Source organism: Cuculus canorus, chromosome 3 (genome assembly GCF_017976375.1).
Source record: "Cuculus canorus isolate bCucCan1 chromosome 3, bCucCan1.pri, whole genome shotgun sequence".
Classification (NCBI taxonomy): domain Eukaryota; kingdom Metazoa; phylum Chordata; class Aves; order Cuculiformes; family Cuculidae; genus Cuculus; species Cuculus canorus.
In genome coordinates this window covers 75,217,577-75,233,769 of record NC_071403.1, presented here as the reverse complement: position 1 = coordinate 75,233,769, position 16,193 = coordinate 75,217,577, and the positions used below count along the sequence as shown (strand labels likewise).

Here is a 16,193-nt window from a genome sequence, read left to right as displayed (position 1 = left end):
AGAGTTTCAGATTGTATATTAGGAAAAATTTCTTTAGCAAAAGAGTGGTGAAGCACTGGAACAGGCTGGAAGTGGCAGAGTCTCTATCCCTGAAGATGTTCAAAAAACATCTAGATGTGGCACTTCAGGACATGGTTTAGTAGGGACAGTGATGTTGGGCTGATGGTTGGACTGGATGACCTTAGAGGTCTTTTCCCAACTTAACAATTCTACAATTCTATTCTATGATTCTATGACAGCTCCCCACCCTCTACAGTACACAAACAGGTTCACAAATCCACCCTGGCCCCCATTCACATCTCCTAGACTGTATAACATCTACTGCAAAGCACGGCCAAGATCCCAAATCTGTGCACAAAATGATAACATTTATTGAAAGAGTAATTTTCTTTTTTTTTAATACAAAAGAAAGCTCTGTACATAGTACTGTGATTACTTCCACATCCTTCCAGAAACACAACCCTGGAAACTGGAGGGAAAAAAAAAAAATATAAACCCACACACACTTATGCGTACACACACGCACACACGCACACACACACAACCCTCAAACCAGTAAAATGAACTAAAAATGTCACCACACAATAAATGCCATTTCATCCCTGATACACAAGTGTTCTTACAAGTCTGCACTTAAATAAAATACACCATTAGCGTTTAACCAGCAGTTGCCTTTGGGAAGCCAGGAAAGGGATGCAAACACCCTTTAGCAGCAGGGGCACTCCTGCCATCCAGACCCAACGGCTCTGCTCCACAGTGCTGGCACAAGCAAAGGAGAGCAAAGCCAGGCGACAGTCACATGCTGGGGCAAAGGACAATGCAAACCTCAGCCTTCTCCCTGGATGAACTCCTAGTTACCCAGCCTTGTTTTGGAAGCATCACTGAGCAGCTTTCATACACCTAGCAATGGGACATAGCACAGCGCCCCCATGTGCTCCGAGGAGCGGGGTATGCATCGCTCTTGGAGCAAGGATACCAAGGGGAGGCAACACAGAGATCATTCTTACTAAATGGGCCACTCCACTCCCCACAAGCCTGTCCCAGGCTGCAAGACCGTTCTGGGAGCTGTTTGCAAGGGGGTTCGGAGGGGACCTGTCCACATCTGCACACTAAGGAGTGGCTGTGGAGGGGGAAACACAGCCTGGCTCATCAGCTAGGAGTTCAGGAGATGCTCTCTACACAGCAAGCAGGGAGAGCAACGATCAGCCACTGCTGGCCACTCACCACCCTGGAAGGAGTGGCATTCCCATATTCCTTAGGCAGTCACATGTAGCACTGCTTCACACCAAGAGGAGTGACAGAACAGTCACAGGTCCCAGGACCAGGGGAGAACAGGGTGGCCCGCAGGAAACCCCGCCCATCTCTGGTTCCCAGGCCCACTGCAAGCCCCTTGGCTCCTGAGAGATGGCTTTGCCACTTTTAGAGACCAGCCACTGCTTCACTTGCCTTCTGCCCATTAGGCCCACAATGATGGGTATGGAGTCCTCAGGACAGGTAAGTGTGAAACAAGCACCCCACTCAGTTCAGCTTGATCCCTGGCACATGCTGGTGGGTGGAGAGCGCAGCTTAAACGCTAATGCTGAGGGAACATGTCCATGGTTACAATACAAACTCAAAAGCAAGGCCCCTTTCCTGCCTCCATGCCCACCCACCCCTCTCCCATCCCCCTGGTACAAACCCCATGAAAACTGTACAGGAGCCAAACTTTTATTCCTTAAAGAATTACATAAATACTGAGTTTAACACTTAGAAAAATAAAGTCATTTTCTTTTTTTTTTTCTTTTTTTTTTTTTTTGTGTCTTTTTTTCTCCAAGGCTTCTTTTGTCTTTAACTTAAAAAAAAAAAAAAAGAAAGTTACAGTAGCTGCTTCTTCCACTAAGGATTCAGCAACTTCTCTCACTTGCTTACTCTCTCTCCAGGAAGAGGGCTAGGTAGCAGAGCCATTCACAGCAACTCCCATGCAGGGCCAGTCATGCTCCAGCCCTTCTCCCCTGGCCTTGCTGACCCTGCACAGGCATCACGGCTGCTCTTCTGCAGCCTATGATGTCCTGCAAGTCACCCTGGTGCTCAGAAGAAAAGCCTGCCACCTGTCCAGCAGCTCATGCCCCATGGGCTCTTCCCTTTGACACTTGAGTTGTTTCTCCACCTTGCATCAGACACAGAAATTTAGAAAGCGCCGGCTGGAGCTGCAGGGGGATGTAAGAAAGACCCAGCCATGTTTCCCTGGATGTACGGAGTTCACAAGCAGTGCGAGGGCTGAGAAGAGTGTGGAGCTAGGCCGGCCACAGAGACCCTCAGGAGCTCCCAGGGGCAGTTGCGCTCCTGCACATCCACCAACCACCTCAGCTGTGCGAGGGCAGCCGCCAGGGCAGAGCTGGGCAGGCTGCAAACCTGCCAGGCAGCCCAGCGAGGAGGCACTGAGGGCAGAGAGCTCACTGTAGTGCATACGAGGATGACAGGGCCACGTGCCCTAGGCTGTACCTGCCCGCCACAGGAAGGACACAACAGCCCAGCCAGAGATGCACACGCAAGCCCGTTCAGAGCCCAGGGCAAGTTCCTGTGGCCAGGATCTGTCACCCTCCACAAAGGCACATTGCTGAGGCCAGCAGCACAGCCTCGGCCCGCTCCGCTCTGAGCTGCACCCACAGTACGGCTCTGTGTCTGAGCTGAGCCCCACGCAGAGCAAACATTCATGGGCAAGGTGACTCGGAGCACCCAGAAGGAGACAGAGCCTCCAGCTAGAAACAGCCCACAGTATTTATTTACAGTGCAGAGCAATCCTCCCCTCCAGAGACAAGTTTCTTTGGCTGGCGTGAGACAAGCACAGCTATCGCAGCATCCGAAGGCCCCCAAGCCCTGCATGGCCCCAGTACAGCTCCACTCTGGGTGGGTCCTGCAGCCCCACGCATGTGCCTGTGTGTATGCGTGTGTGGGTGAGTGGGTGCGTGTGTGTGTGTGTGATGTGTGGATGAAGGAAACGTGAAAAGGCAACAATAAATAACTGGTGCAGTCTGTACGAGAAGGAATTGCTGCCAGCCCTGGCACTGGCATGACAAGCCAGAGACAGCACAAGGCCAGCAGCAGAGGCCTCTCAGTCACTCTTGGCGCTGTGCGAGGTGTCCAAGTTGACCACCTGCAGCTCTGTCAGGCTGCTGCCACTGCTGCTCTGCTGCCCGATGACAGCCATCTAGAGAGAAAACGGAGGAGGAAGCACTGGGGGACAGCATGCCCTGAGATGTGTGCCAGAAGCCAAGATGGCACTGTCCTTTCTGGACATCTGGGCAAGATTTCCTCACCCAGTGGTGGGTGGCACTGACATCTTTCCCGCACTTGAGGACTGGCCTTATCCAAGGGCCCAGGTCCACCCAGACCCACAAAGGATGTAAAGGCAGGGGCAGGGCAAGGACAGCCCTTGAACACCCGCAAATACCCATCTGTGCCTACCTGGTGAAGCTGGACAGCCGAGACTGGGATCTGAACGGTGCCTGAGGGAGCTGTTAGGAACACTTGGGGGACGCCACCTACCAGAGAAAGACAGAGAGAGAAAGAAATGACACCATCACTTAAACACTGCTCCCCCCATGGGTCCTTTCTCTGAGCTCCATGGAGCTTTACAAGGATAAAGGTACCTGTTCATATGCATGGAGGTATAGGATCATAGAACGGTTTGGGTTCAAAGGGACCTTAAAGATCATCCAGTTCCACTCCCTCTGCTTTGGGGAGGGACACCTCCCACTGGATTAGGTTGCTCAAAGCCTCATCCAACCTGGCCTTGAACATCTCCAGGAATATGGAATCTACCACTTCTCTGGGCAGCCTGTGCCAGTGCCTCATCACCCTCATAGCAAAACAGTTCTTCTGAATGAATATCTTATCTAAATCTCCTCTCTTTCAGCTTAAAACCATTTCTCTTCTTCCTATCCCTGCACCCCCTGACAAAGAGGCCCTCTCCAGCTTTCCTGTGGCCCCTTTCAGTACTGGAAGGCTGCTCTAAGGTCTCCCCGGAGCCTTCTCTTTTCTAGGTTGAACAAGCCCAACTCTCCCCCCATATGGGATGTGCTCCAGCCCTAGGATCATCTGGACTCGCTCTAACAAATCCCAGGAGAAAGCCACATGCGCTAGTTTTCAAAATGCTGGGAGAAGCAGACACAAGCTCCCAATCCAAGTCTTGCCTGCATGGGTTCCTTCACACCGCTTTAACCCCTCATGCAACCATAGGTCCTTTCCAGAGTCTCCAAGTTCACTCCACTACCATGCCACCCATTCCAGCAACTCTCACTCTTTTCCACAGCAGACAGCGCAAGCCATCTTCTGCATAGAAGAATGGTGAGATCTAAAAGCATCCATCGAAGATCACCCTTGCTGGGCCTTTGTGCAGCCACGAGGACTGCTTAGAAGAAAATTTTTTTACTTTAATATTCAACCTAAATACATGCAAGAAGGAGAAAAATCAGGTGCCAGAGCACTTAAGGAAGCACTGACACAGATAGTTATCTTACCTTGATCCTGAACCTGGCCATGGGACACCTGCATCGCTGAGGGTGCCTGTGAAAAAGCGTTGAGGACTGCAAGTCCACCATCCGCAAGGCCAGATGTGGGTGCGTACATCACTGCGTGTGGGCTGGGGTACATCATGTGGCCACCCACGGTCGTTGGCACAGATGACGTCATGATGGTCGCTGGGAGGGTCACTGGCACCAGGACAGACTACACGTGAGCCATACAAAAGGAGCCTGCTACACTCGCGCACGCCTGCTCAGCATCCCTCCCTCAGTCGCCCTTGGCATGCTGTCCTGAAGCAGCAGGAGCATGGAGATACTCATCTTGTTCTTGGGGAAGAGCCTCAGGGAACAGGCTGGAGAGCTCAAACCGTTCCCTTCATGAGTGAGTGTGTGAGGGCAGAAAAGCCCAGTAGCCAAATATCTCAGGACTGAATTCAGCTTGAGATAAAGTTTCCGGATGAAATTTTAATAAAGCTTTTGAACTGGATTCAGCCTGCATCCAGGCATCTTAACTCAGATTTTGCTGACAACAGAGGTGTCCTCTGCATATAAAATAAAAATCTCTAGTAGATGTGAGCCAATGCCTTGTGCTAGGGGCAATGCCAGCTCACTAAAACCATCTGAGGACTTGGCAACCTTCATGCTGTTAGGAAGAGCAGATGACATCTAGAGAGGCTCTGAAATCCCTTATAAAGTGCCCTATGCACAGCAGCATCTACCTAGACACAGGGGCTGGCAACAGGGATAAATACACCTGTGAAACTGTCAGAAAGGCTGGGACAGAGTTGGTTTGAAGGACTGAGGGCAGGGAGCAGGCATAAGGTCTACTGGTGTGGGTTGTTATCAGCAGTGGTTAGGAAGACAGAACATGGTCACCGTAATGTCTCAGTTACCTGTTCCGCTGGAAGAGGTCTGGGTAAGGTCAGTGCTGCTGTCACTGGAGGGAGACGTTTGCTGCGGTGCCTGGTGCACCTGGATGGCCTGGACGGGGACCTGCTGAGCCATGGTACCACCTGGGGAGAGAGAGTAGCTCATGAGACTGTGACTCAACAGGGATACAGACATCCTGGGTCACATGAAAGCCACCCAGACCCTCTCCAGCCACACACAGCTCTGCAGCGTGGCTCTGCACTTTGCTGGGGAAGGCTCGCCACTTGCAGCATGTAGCAGAAGCCATGCCCTGCCCCAAACAGCAGGCCAAAACGCACTCCTTCCTGGCACAAAGGGACCAAGGAGGGGTTATGGCTGGCCTACAAGGCTCCAGAGAAAAGGAAAGAACACTGCAGCTTTTGTCCAGCTCCCAGGCATGGTTTAGGAATGTCTGCTCATCACTCCTGGCTCCACCAAGACACAGCACAGAAGATGTTGGCAGGAGAGGGTCCAGAACGTGCCCCCAGCACTGCCATGCTCAGCCAGCCCTGTGAGGATCGTCTCACTGCCCCGAACAGAACTGCGAGAGCCCAAATGCCCATGCCTGGGCCCTGCTGCATTCACACTGGAGCCCAGCTCTACCCTCCACAGGGCGCTTGAGGGACAGCTTTCTCACCCAGCTTGTGATCTCAAGGACATCAGAGTGCCCTACACAAGAATTAGAGACCATGGGCCAGAAGGTGGGCACCCAAGAGCTGCAGGGGCATGGCCACATGACCCCCTCACCCAGTCCACTCACTGCAAAGCTCTTCAGCTCCAGAGATGGAGCTTGGCATAGAAAACTCCCCTCAGGCTCTGTCACCAGAAGGAAAAGCATGGGATGTCAAAGACCAGAAATCACTGGCCGTCTCCCTCAGACTGGGCATCTCCCCACATACTACACCACAGAGACACAAGTCGATGACTCTCTTAGCTCCTCTAGATCACAAGCCAAATGCAATCTCCTTGCATGGGATCACACTGATCCCATCCATAAGGGCTCCAAGAAAGCAGGCAGGCTATCAGTCATTGACCTGGGCACAAGCAGGATGGACACAAGAAATACTGACTCACTCTTAGTTCCAGTCCCTAGATGATGGCTGCCCCTACAAAGGAGCTCTGAAACTCCAGCCAGGAGCATGTCCAGCCCTAATGCAACACCTGGAGATCCTTGATGCAGCACAACAACAAATTCCTACAAAGGACAACACACACAAGGCAGCACAGCGGCACCACTCCCTCCTCTGCTCTGGGTCTCTCCTAATCTATCGTCTGCACTGTGGTACAGTGTCTGACTGCAGACCCAAATAGAAAACCAAGGGCAGCTGCTCAGAGCCAAATGCCAGCACTCAAAAAAACCACCCATGAGGCATCTGAGCCCCTGCAGTCTCCTTCCATCAGTCCTAGCAGCACAGTTCAGCCTCAGCACAGCTGTACCAGGGATCTGTCTCCTCTGTATTTGCCATCCACAGGGGAAACCCTGGGGCAGGAGATTGACAAGCCGCTGCTTCCCTTGGTCTGTGTCCCCCAGGATGTTGCTTCTAACTACACCAAGCATTCTCTGCCCTGTCTTCCCATCTCTTCCCCACAGCCAAGGTTCCCTGTGCTCCACCTCCTCTGCGCACCCACATCAGGTGGGGGTCAGCTCTCCTGCCACGAGCAGGATGCCCATGGACACCTCCAACCCCCCACCTCAAGCAAAGTGGAGGAGAAGCGAGTGCTGACCTGTCAGCGACACGATCTGCCCTCCAGCTCTGGCAGGGAAGCGGAAGACTGTCTGTTGTGCCTGCTGCAGCGGTCCAGCCGTACCCGAGACCACCTGGCCCTGCTGGCTGGAAAGAGCCAGGGAGTGTGGCTGTAACTGAGTGAGAGGAATGGTAGGGGTCCCCGGAGAAAGGGAAGCACCTGCCAAAAGGAGGGAGAAAGAAAGGCGTTGTCACCACCAGCTCTTTTCACTCCCTCCAGGCTTCTCAGTGCTGCCCTGGGGTCCCAGCTCAGCTCCCTGCCACGATGACCTTCCCAGCAGCAGGGCCAGCTAGCAGCACTCTAAAGAAAGTCACCACATGACTCTTCTTCTCACAGGGTTTAAGAATCCCAGCCAGGCTCACCCTACAGCAGCAGCCAATCTGCTTCCTCCTGCCACTAGGTCTCCTCTCCTCTGGAGAAGGCAGCAACCATGCTCCAGGTGCAAAGATGGATGGATGGATGGATGGATGGATGCAATCCTCAGGCACTGACCTGACATGAGAGTGAAGCCGGTGGGTATCGGCATGAGGCCCCCAGACGTCACTGCACTGGCTCCAGTAGTCTTCAGCACTGTCCCGTTGGCACTGGTGACGGCATTGGGGCTGATGCTGGCAGACACTGGCGCCAGGTAATTAGTGATGGGGAATGACGGGCCGCTGCTGACCTGCATGGAGGTCGAGGTGGTGGGGGCTGTCTGGATGGTGGACGTAGTCCCTGGCAGGTTGGTGACAGTGAACGCTGGTTTCAGTGCGTCCTAGGGAAAGAGAGATTATGACAACTCAGACCAGCCCTTAGATCCATTTAACATCTGCCTGTGAGACCAAACTAGGCTCCATTGGTTTCTTTCCCATGCTAAACCATAACCCCAAGAGCCCACTGCCAGCACATGGAGCAGAGCCAGGGTAGCAGAGAGGAGCTGTTTGTACAAACATGAGGAGACTGTGCCCAATAATGCAGCACGAGGAGAGCTGGAGAGAGCTCAGCGTAAACCTTGGATACAAGCCCACGGCCACACAGGTCCCCTGAGAGACTTCCCTGCAAGACACCAGGGGATGAATCAATCCTCCTCCCCAGAAGTCCCCACAGCCTCCAAGAATGGCCTCTTTTTGGCACACAACAGGCAAAAGCAGATCTTGCAGGAACAGACATAAAGGCAAACACAGTCTCCTGTCAGGAACACACACCACTTCCCTTATGGCAGGAAACACATGGTCAAGAACAAGCCCAGAACTGGCTCTTAAAGGCAACTGTATGCTGAAAACAGTAAGGTGAGGCGAGCAAAGCCAAACCTGCAGACCAAGGAGACCCAAACCCAGTTCTGGGGAATGGAATGCCTCCACAAATCTCCTGGAGCAAAGGGGAGAAACTGCCATGGGGAAGCACCCATTGGCCAGTCCACTGGCAGGAGATAGGCACGAGGCAAGTGCTTCCAAGGGACCCCTGAAAACAGAAAGGACATGGATCTGTTTAGGCGAGTCTACAGTAGGCCGCAAAGCTGATTTGAGGGCTGGAGCACCTCCCATATGAGGACAGGCTGATAGAGTTCAGCTTCCTTAGCATGGAGAAGAGAAGGCTCCAGGCGGACCTTGCAACAGCATTCCAGTACTTAAAGGGGGCTAAAGAAAAGCTGGTGAGGGGCTCTTTATCAGGGAGTGCAGGGAAATGACAAGAGGGAAGGGTTTCAAGCTGAAAGAGGGGAGATTGAGATGAGATCTTAGGAAGAAATATTTTCCTGTGAGGGTGGTGAGGCATTGCCCCAGGTTGCCCAGAGAACCTGTGTCTGACCCATCCCTGGAGGTGTTCAAGGCCAGGCTGGATGAGGATGTCAGCAACCTGAGCCAGTGGGAGATGTCCCTGCCACTGGCAGGGGGATTGGAACCGGATGGGCTTTAAGGTCCCTTCTGACCCAAAGCATTCCATGATTCTGTGACTCTTTGTTAGCTATGGCCAGTAGACACCTTTGTTCTGCAAGGAGCATCAGGGGTGTATAGCTAAGGGCAGCTTTCCCAGGGAAGCTGAGGACTGGGAGGAAAAGGGCCCTGTGCTGGGCTAACATTAGCCAAGCTGCTGGGCACGCAACACCCCAGTTTCTGCAGCTGCAATGCATGTGGCTGGACTTGGCTTGGATGTGCAGGAATGACCAAGCCCAGCATAAGCCCTGCTGCCCACAGCAGTCACACTTCACTTAATGCTTCCTTCTACCAAATCTCCTTTTGGATACCCATGGTCTCCATGGTGTCTCTCCTGCCCTGCTCAACTGGCCAAGAGTGGACTGCAAACAGACTGGTCCACAGGAAACAATGACACAGGACACTCAGGAGCTGATGACCTCATGCCCCACCATGGCTTCCGGCATGCCTGGGAAGAGTTAAGGCTGCCACACTCCTACCCCTTCTGCTGCAGGCTGGTGGGCCCAGCTCTCCCACATGCTTAGCTGTGTTCCCAGCTTGTCAAGCTGCCAGGAATGAGGAATTCACAGCTCAACGAACAGCTAAAAAAGGGAAGGCAGTCCATTTTGGACAGGGGGAGCCAATCCCGGGCACTCAGCCATGCCTCAGGGCCTGGGGAGAGAGGAGAGCAATGCCCCTCCACCTTGGCACCATAGTCTCCAAAGTCCGAATTAGAAGATGCACGTGATAACAGAGTGGAGCCCAGCAGAGGCACTTTCCATGAGCTCAACCACAAACTCCTGCCATCCCACATGGGACACAGAGGCTGTGGGCACCTTCCTCACGTGGGTGATGGGGCAGAGCTCCTCCCAGCCCACAGGAGACATTGCAGAGCAGGGTGGATCCAGTTCCCAGCTGGAAAAGCCAGGCTCCCTCATCCCCAGGTGTAGCAGCCCTGAAGCTGTACACCCCTGAGGTATACTCCCCAAGGAGCCATGGCACTTGGCATGCATCTCGGGGCTGGAGAATCCCAAAAGATTCACAGCACCCAACTCAGGGTGATTTCCAGGACTCCCTAGAAGCACAAGGGCAAACTTCAGTATCATTAGAAGGGCAAAGGTGCTCAAGAGGGAGGCTGTGCCAACCTCAAACCATGCACACCCCATCTCTGCTCTCCCTACTCTGCCACAGGTGAGACTCAGATCCCTCCCATCTCAGCTGTGTTTCTCCTGTGCTGCAGCAATGGCTCCCAGTACAGAGAGCTGGAAGAGAACTTGGGATTGGACAACCACTGCCTTCTCCCCATGTCTTCTGGGCTGGCCCCAAGCCCCTGGGCATCTTGGCTCCTCCCAGGATCTTGCAAAGCCCAGACTACATGCACGAAGCCAGTCATCAGTAGGAGCCAAGTCATAGGTCACCTTTAACAGAGTTTACCCAAGAGGTCACGGACAAGCCCTGAGGCAGCACAGCAGTTCTGAAGGTCCTTCCCTTCCTGATCCAGATTCTCAATCATTCCCCACCACAGGTCACTGCAAACTTCAGTTTGCAGAGCACTGCCTAGGGAATCAACATGCAGCAGAAAGGTGCAGCATAGCAGCAGGAGGTGTCCACACAGACGCATGCCACTGTGCATACTTGATAAACTCTATACAGCATGAATGGACCACAGTACATGGCCCAGGTCATCTCATGCCCATCCTGGACCATATTGGAGTCTTGGGGACAGAAAGGATGCCACTCCATGGCTTCTGGGGGCTGCCTGGGACAATGCTGTTCAGCATGACCCAGACTCACCAGCCAGTATTATCACACAGACACTGCAGGACAACTGGCCTTGGAGGTAGGTAGGATATCCCTATCTGTTCTTCAACACCTGCATTCCAGACGGGGCAGAAAGTCTCACCTTTCCCCTACCCCCAGAGGTGACCAGATCAGGGCTACTTCTATGCTCCCACCCCAGCCCAGAGCCCCTGAGCTTTCTCTAGAGTCCCCTCTCCCACAGGGCCAAACCCTGGAGATTACATGAGGGCACTGTATCCTTTGGGGCCCGTAAAAGATCAGACAGGTCAGTGCATGACAGTATCATCATGAGGATACAGCTGCTGTCTTGAAAGCACAGCATGCCCCTGTCCCAGGTGCAGTCCCAGCTCAGTTCTACAGCAGTGAGTTTGGGTTTGGCACAGGAGGAGGATCTCACCTGCTGCTGGCTGTGGTGCAAGGGAATTGCCAGTGGGTTGCTGGCTGCAGGTAACAGGCTGGCTGCATCACTCCCCTTTCTGCTGCAGCAGCTGAACACAAGCAGATTTTGTCCAGACAGAAGCCCAGCAGGCAGAATTCACAGGAAGGACAGGGAGCAACTGCCCAGCTCTCTCAGAGCATCCTATGTGGCTGGACCTGACAGTCCAGGCACGTGATTTTCTGCTGTCTCCTCCAATGAGGCAGCCACATCCCAGCCCTGTGTACCACTCATCCCTCAGCAGGGATGTCAGCCACCTGGGATGGCCCACCCATTGGCTCCCTGCATCCTCAGAGGGCTTCTTGGTCCACCTGAATCAGCCTGCTCTCTGCCAGAACACCAAACCAGGCTTCCATGCCTGCAGAAGGCAGGGCAGGGTGGGACTGTGCTTAGCCTCAGGGCTTGCCATGACAAGAACCCTCAGCAGGACAAGGTGGACTCAGCCAGAATGTCAAGCAGAAGACAGAGCCATAGGGAGAGCCATAGGGCTCCTCCAGCCCCACATCAAGTGCTGGCTGTGGCTACAAGGCACCCCACACTAAGCATTTGCACTTGCGAGTTCTGTGACGGAGCTTGCAGGGCGCTAAGTAGAGGTTGCATCAGAAAGCAGGCAGAGAGAAGCTCTGTTCAGAAGATCTCCTCTGCATAAGAACTGCATCCCTAAAGCATACTTCCTTTGGGGCCACTTAGCAGTATTTTCAGGGAAAACCTTAAGGGATGTGATGTGGACAAGCCCCATGCCAGGGACAGGTCAGCTACTGTACACAGCGCTTCCCGCACCTCCAGGTACAGGTAACTTGTCTCATTATGAAATGCCCATGGGATCTGCCTTTTCAGCCAGAAGCCCAAGAGACTCAAGTCCTCACAACACAGGCTGCACAAGGGAGAAAATGTTGGTGACATTGGACTCTTTTACCTACTTGGAAAGGGCTGGCACAGCTCACACTAGGAATCAAGAGGCACCCAGGGGAGTCATAGAATGATTTGGGTTGGAAGGGACCTTAAAGATCTTCCAGTTTCACCCCCACTGCCATGGGCAGGGACACCTTCCACTAGACCACGCTGCTCAAATCGGGACAGCCAGAGCTGTTGTTGGGTTTCCATCAGCAGGGAGCCTTCCCAGGGACTCTTCAGGGCTCCAGCACAGAGCTCTGCACCCATCAACACCTTGGCCATCACAGCTCCTCTGCCTGCAGGGATCTCTGGGACTGTTGATATTTATCAGGGCTCAGCAGCGATAAGTTTTTGCTTGTTGCAGCACTGCACACGTGTGGGGAAGGAAGCACGGAGGAACTGTGGCTAGCAGGTACCCCGCAGCAGCGTGACCAGAGCTGCTGGGCTGCCACAGGATACAAACATGCAGGCCAACATGCCTCCAGCCTCAGACAATTTGCTGAGCACATCTCAGGGCTGCACTCGCTGCCTTTGGGATTACAGCACGGATCTCAAAACATTCTTCTCCAGGTTCTGTCTGCTTAATTAGTGGCTACTGTGTGGCAAGGATTCTGCTGTGGCTTGTGTGCGGTGGCTGGAGGGTTCACAGAAGAAAGCCACAGTTCATCTGGAAGGACACTTTTGCAGCAAGCCAAGTACCCACACTATGGGCCTGGGTGCAGCAGAGCTGCAGCAGCTCACGGCATCCAACAATGCTCCACGCACACCCAGGAAGCTGTGGCACAACCCCTAGTTCAGCACACCGTCCCAGCCTTGCACCACAAGCTCCCCTGCCTCCCATCTCCAAGCATGTGTGGACTCAAGCACCAGCCTGCAACGGAAGCAGCAGGGATACAGGAGACAGCTTTCTTGCAGCAGGTCTGGGGAACAGCACAAGGGGATGCAGAGACAAGACAGAGACCTTTTGGCAGAAAAAGGCCATCACTTGACTCCATACCCACCCTCTGCAGTGCCCTGGGCAAGAGGCAGACAAGGGCCAGCGCCTGCAGGGACATCAGGCACAGAGCAGAAGTGGTTCATCCAGCAAAATGTTTCCATTCCCCATGTCCTCCCTGCCCCCTTCCAAAACAGCACCAAAGCAAGAGACAGCTGCAGCTTATAAGGAATGTGAGGGGCCCTGCCAGGGACTCTGGCGAGGGAAACCAGGCCTTATAAGGCCATGGAGGCAGAATCAAATTTTTATCAATGAGTGCAAGAGCATGGAGACGCCCGGGGAGAGATAACGATGCTGAGAGCTGGCCAGGGGGGTGGGCTGGGCCAGTGGGGAGCCCCTCTACAAAGGCCAGGGCCAAGACACCTGCCACTCACTTCACCCCCTCTCCAAATCACCACTGCTGACAGCCAAGTGAAGAAGCCAGCCCTGAGAGGCCACAGCATGAGCTCGCTCAAGTCACAGTGTAAGGGGACCCATGCTTAGCTTCCCAAGCTGCTATTCAAGAAGGGCTGGAGATGCTCAGTTTCCAGCACAGCCCAACAGGCACAGTCCGTGACCCACAGGCTGTCCAGACACTTGGCTGATCACAGGAACGTTACCTTGGTCTCCCCACTGCTGTCTGACTCTGACACCTGGTAGGTGAGATCCGTCTCCTCAAAGCCCGTGGCGCTCATGCGCTGGTCAGTGGTTGGGTCCGAGCGCGGGGGCGAGTCTGGGGAGTTGAGGCACGTTTGGATCAACGCCTTCCCCGTCTCACTGGTGATCATGGGCTGCAGCTTCCGCGTAGCAAACGTGTACACATGGCCCGTCTCACTGGCGACCAACAGCAGAACTTGAGTGCCAGTCAGTGTGGAGAGCTCATAGGCCTGCCAGCAGCACAAGGGAAGAACAGGGAGTCAGTCACAGATGGCAGGGACACATACAGCACAGGACACGAGTCCCTGGTGTGTTCATGCAATCCCAGCTCACAGCAGCTCTAGCTCCCCGTAACCCCGGAAGAGCTGTGGCCTCCAAAACCAACTCAAGATTGGTTCCCTACAGGTTGGAATGCCCCATGCTGTGTTGCTATCTCTTTTATCATGCCCTTAACGGATGTGTGTGCCAAAAGGCCACAGTGGTCCCCTCTGGAGAGTAGCAAGAGAACATGGGTTATCCCCACTCCGGAAATCCCAGCTACATCTCCAGACACATTTGGTTGCTTCCCCTCCTCCGCTGAGCCATGCAAGAGGATGCTCAGCCCATGTGCCTGATACCCTTTCCCCTCACCGACACCCCAGCCAGGCTGGGGCCCAGATTTCCCTCTCAGTCATCACAGTCCTGAACATAGGAGCACTCCTGCAGTGAGGCTACTAACCCACCAGTGAATCTCAGGGAATAAGAACACTCTTCATATGCCATCACGGCACTCAGTGGTCCCACACCATCCACCACAGGCAGGATGGTCTCATGCTGCAATCCCACACAGCCAGGATGTGCCCAGCAGAACACCTCAGCCATTCCCACCTTCCCAGGGTACCCAAAGCCCAGCTCAGCTGGGATGCTGTACTGCCCAGCTGTTCAGAGGATGCTATGAGCACCAAGCGAGATGCAGATGAGCCAGCAGCATCCGGCTGCACATCAAATCCCCCCTCAAATTCCTAATCTGCCTTTATGAAACAGCTCCAGCCACCAGCAATGAGGGAGAGCCCTCCGTACTGACAAAGCCAGTGGGGCAGAGTTGTGCTGAAGCAACCCAGAGAGCGGCCCCAAGGATTCCATCAGCTCTGAGCTGACCGGGATGGGCTTCCTCCTCCAGGTGGAATCATTGGCTAGGGACCTTCAGGTGCATCAGGCATCCCCCCGATGCTCCTTCTTCATCCTCCTCTCAGCACAATAACTGGCTGGGGACCACGTGGTGCATCCCTGGGATGCTGCTTCTTCATCCTCCTCCCAGCACAACTGGCTGTGGACCACCAGGCGCATCCCCAGGATGCTGCTGATGCTTCTTCTTCGTGCTCCTCCAGATGGAATAAGTGGCTGGGGACTGTCGGGTGTACCGGGCATCCCCGGGATGCTGCTTCCTCCTCCCGACGCAACAACCGACTGAGAATCATGGGGCACATACCCGGGATGCTTCTTCCTCCTCCTCCCAGCACAACAACCGGCTGGGGGCCACCGGGTGCATCCCGGGATGATGCTTCCTCCTCATCCCGCTGCAATAACCAACTGAGGACCACCGGGCACATCCCTGGGATGCTTCGCCTTCTCCTCCCGGTGCAATGACCGACTAAGAACCATCGGGCGCATCCCTGCGATGCTTCTTCCTCCTCCTCCTCCCTGCACAACGACCGACCGTGGCTCACGGGGCGCATCCCGGGGCTGCAGGAGCAGGACGGCGGCCGCTTCCCGGCGCCTCCCGCGCCTCGCCCCCCGGAAGGCGCGGCCGCCGGGCATCGCCCCCCTCCTTCCCAGCCCCGGGAAGCGGCCGCCGCTTCCGGGCACGGCCCCGCAGGGGCCCCGTTTTTTTTCTCTCCGCGTCCCGCGCGATCCCGAGCGGCGGCCGCACCTTCTTCATGATGCCGGTCTTCCTCTTGCTGAAAGTGGTGTAGCGCCGCAGCTTGTTGTCGATGAATTCCATCTTGATCTTCACCCGGCCCCGCGTCTTCTTGCCGGGCTTGGCGCCGCTCACGGCGCCGCCGCCCCCGCCGCTGTATCCGCCCGCCGCCGCCGCTCCCGCCGCGGGCCCCGCAGCCGCCGCCGCCGCCTCGCCCAGGCCCCGCTTCACCCCTCGCCGCTCCAGCTCCTCCTCCTCGCCCGACTCCGAGTCTCCCTCGCTGCCGCTGTAGAGCGCCTCCCGCTCCAAGCGCCCCGTGGGTTGCCCCGCCGCCGCCACCGCCGCTCCGCCGCCGCCGCCGCCGTTCGCTCCACGAGGCACCGGCGGGCGGCCCAGCGCGGAGCCACGCGCCAGCGCGGCGGCGGCGCCGTTCCCGGTGCCGGCCTGGCTCGGTAACATCGCGGCGGCGAGCGCGGGTCGGGCCGGGTCG

At 55.1% G+C, this 16,193-nt stretch overlaps 1 protein-coding gene across 2 annotated transcripts; it reads right to left on the bottom strand.

The window, feature by feature from the left end:
• Positions 1-347: 347 nt before the first annotated feature.
• On the bottom strand, positions 348-16,193 carry SRF (serum response factor). 2 transcript variants are annotated; one of them, XM_054062989.1, is made up of 8 exons: positions 15,716-16,193; positions 13,770-14,036; positions 7,650-7,911; positions 7,137-7,316; positions 5,396-5,515; positions 4,500-4,691; positions 3,445-3,521; positions 348-3,187 (listed from the first exon to the last, which is right to left on the bottom strand). In XM_054062989.1, exons 1-8 carry the CDS (start codon positions 16,160-16,162, stop codon positions 3,092-3,094), a joined length of 1,641 nt encoding a protein of 546 aa, XP_053918964.1. In that variant the 5' UTR covers positions 16,163-16,193; the 3' UTR covers positions 348-3,091. The 2 variants fall into 2 exon arrangements, with proteins under 2 accessions (XP_053918964.1, XP_053918965.1); XM_054062990.1 differs by lacking the exon at positions 7,137-7,316.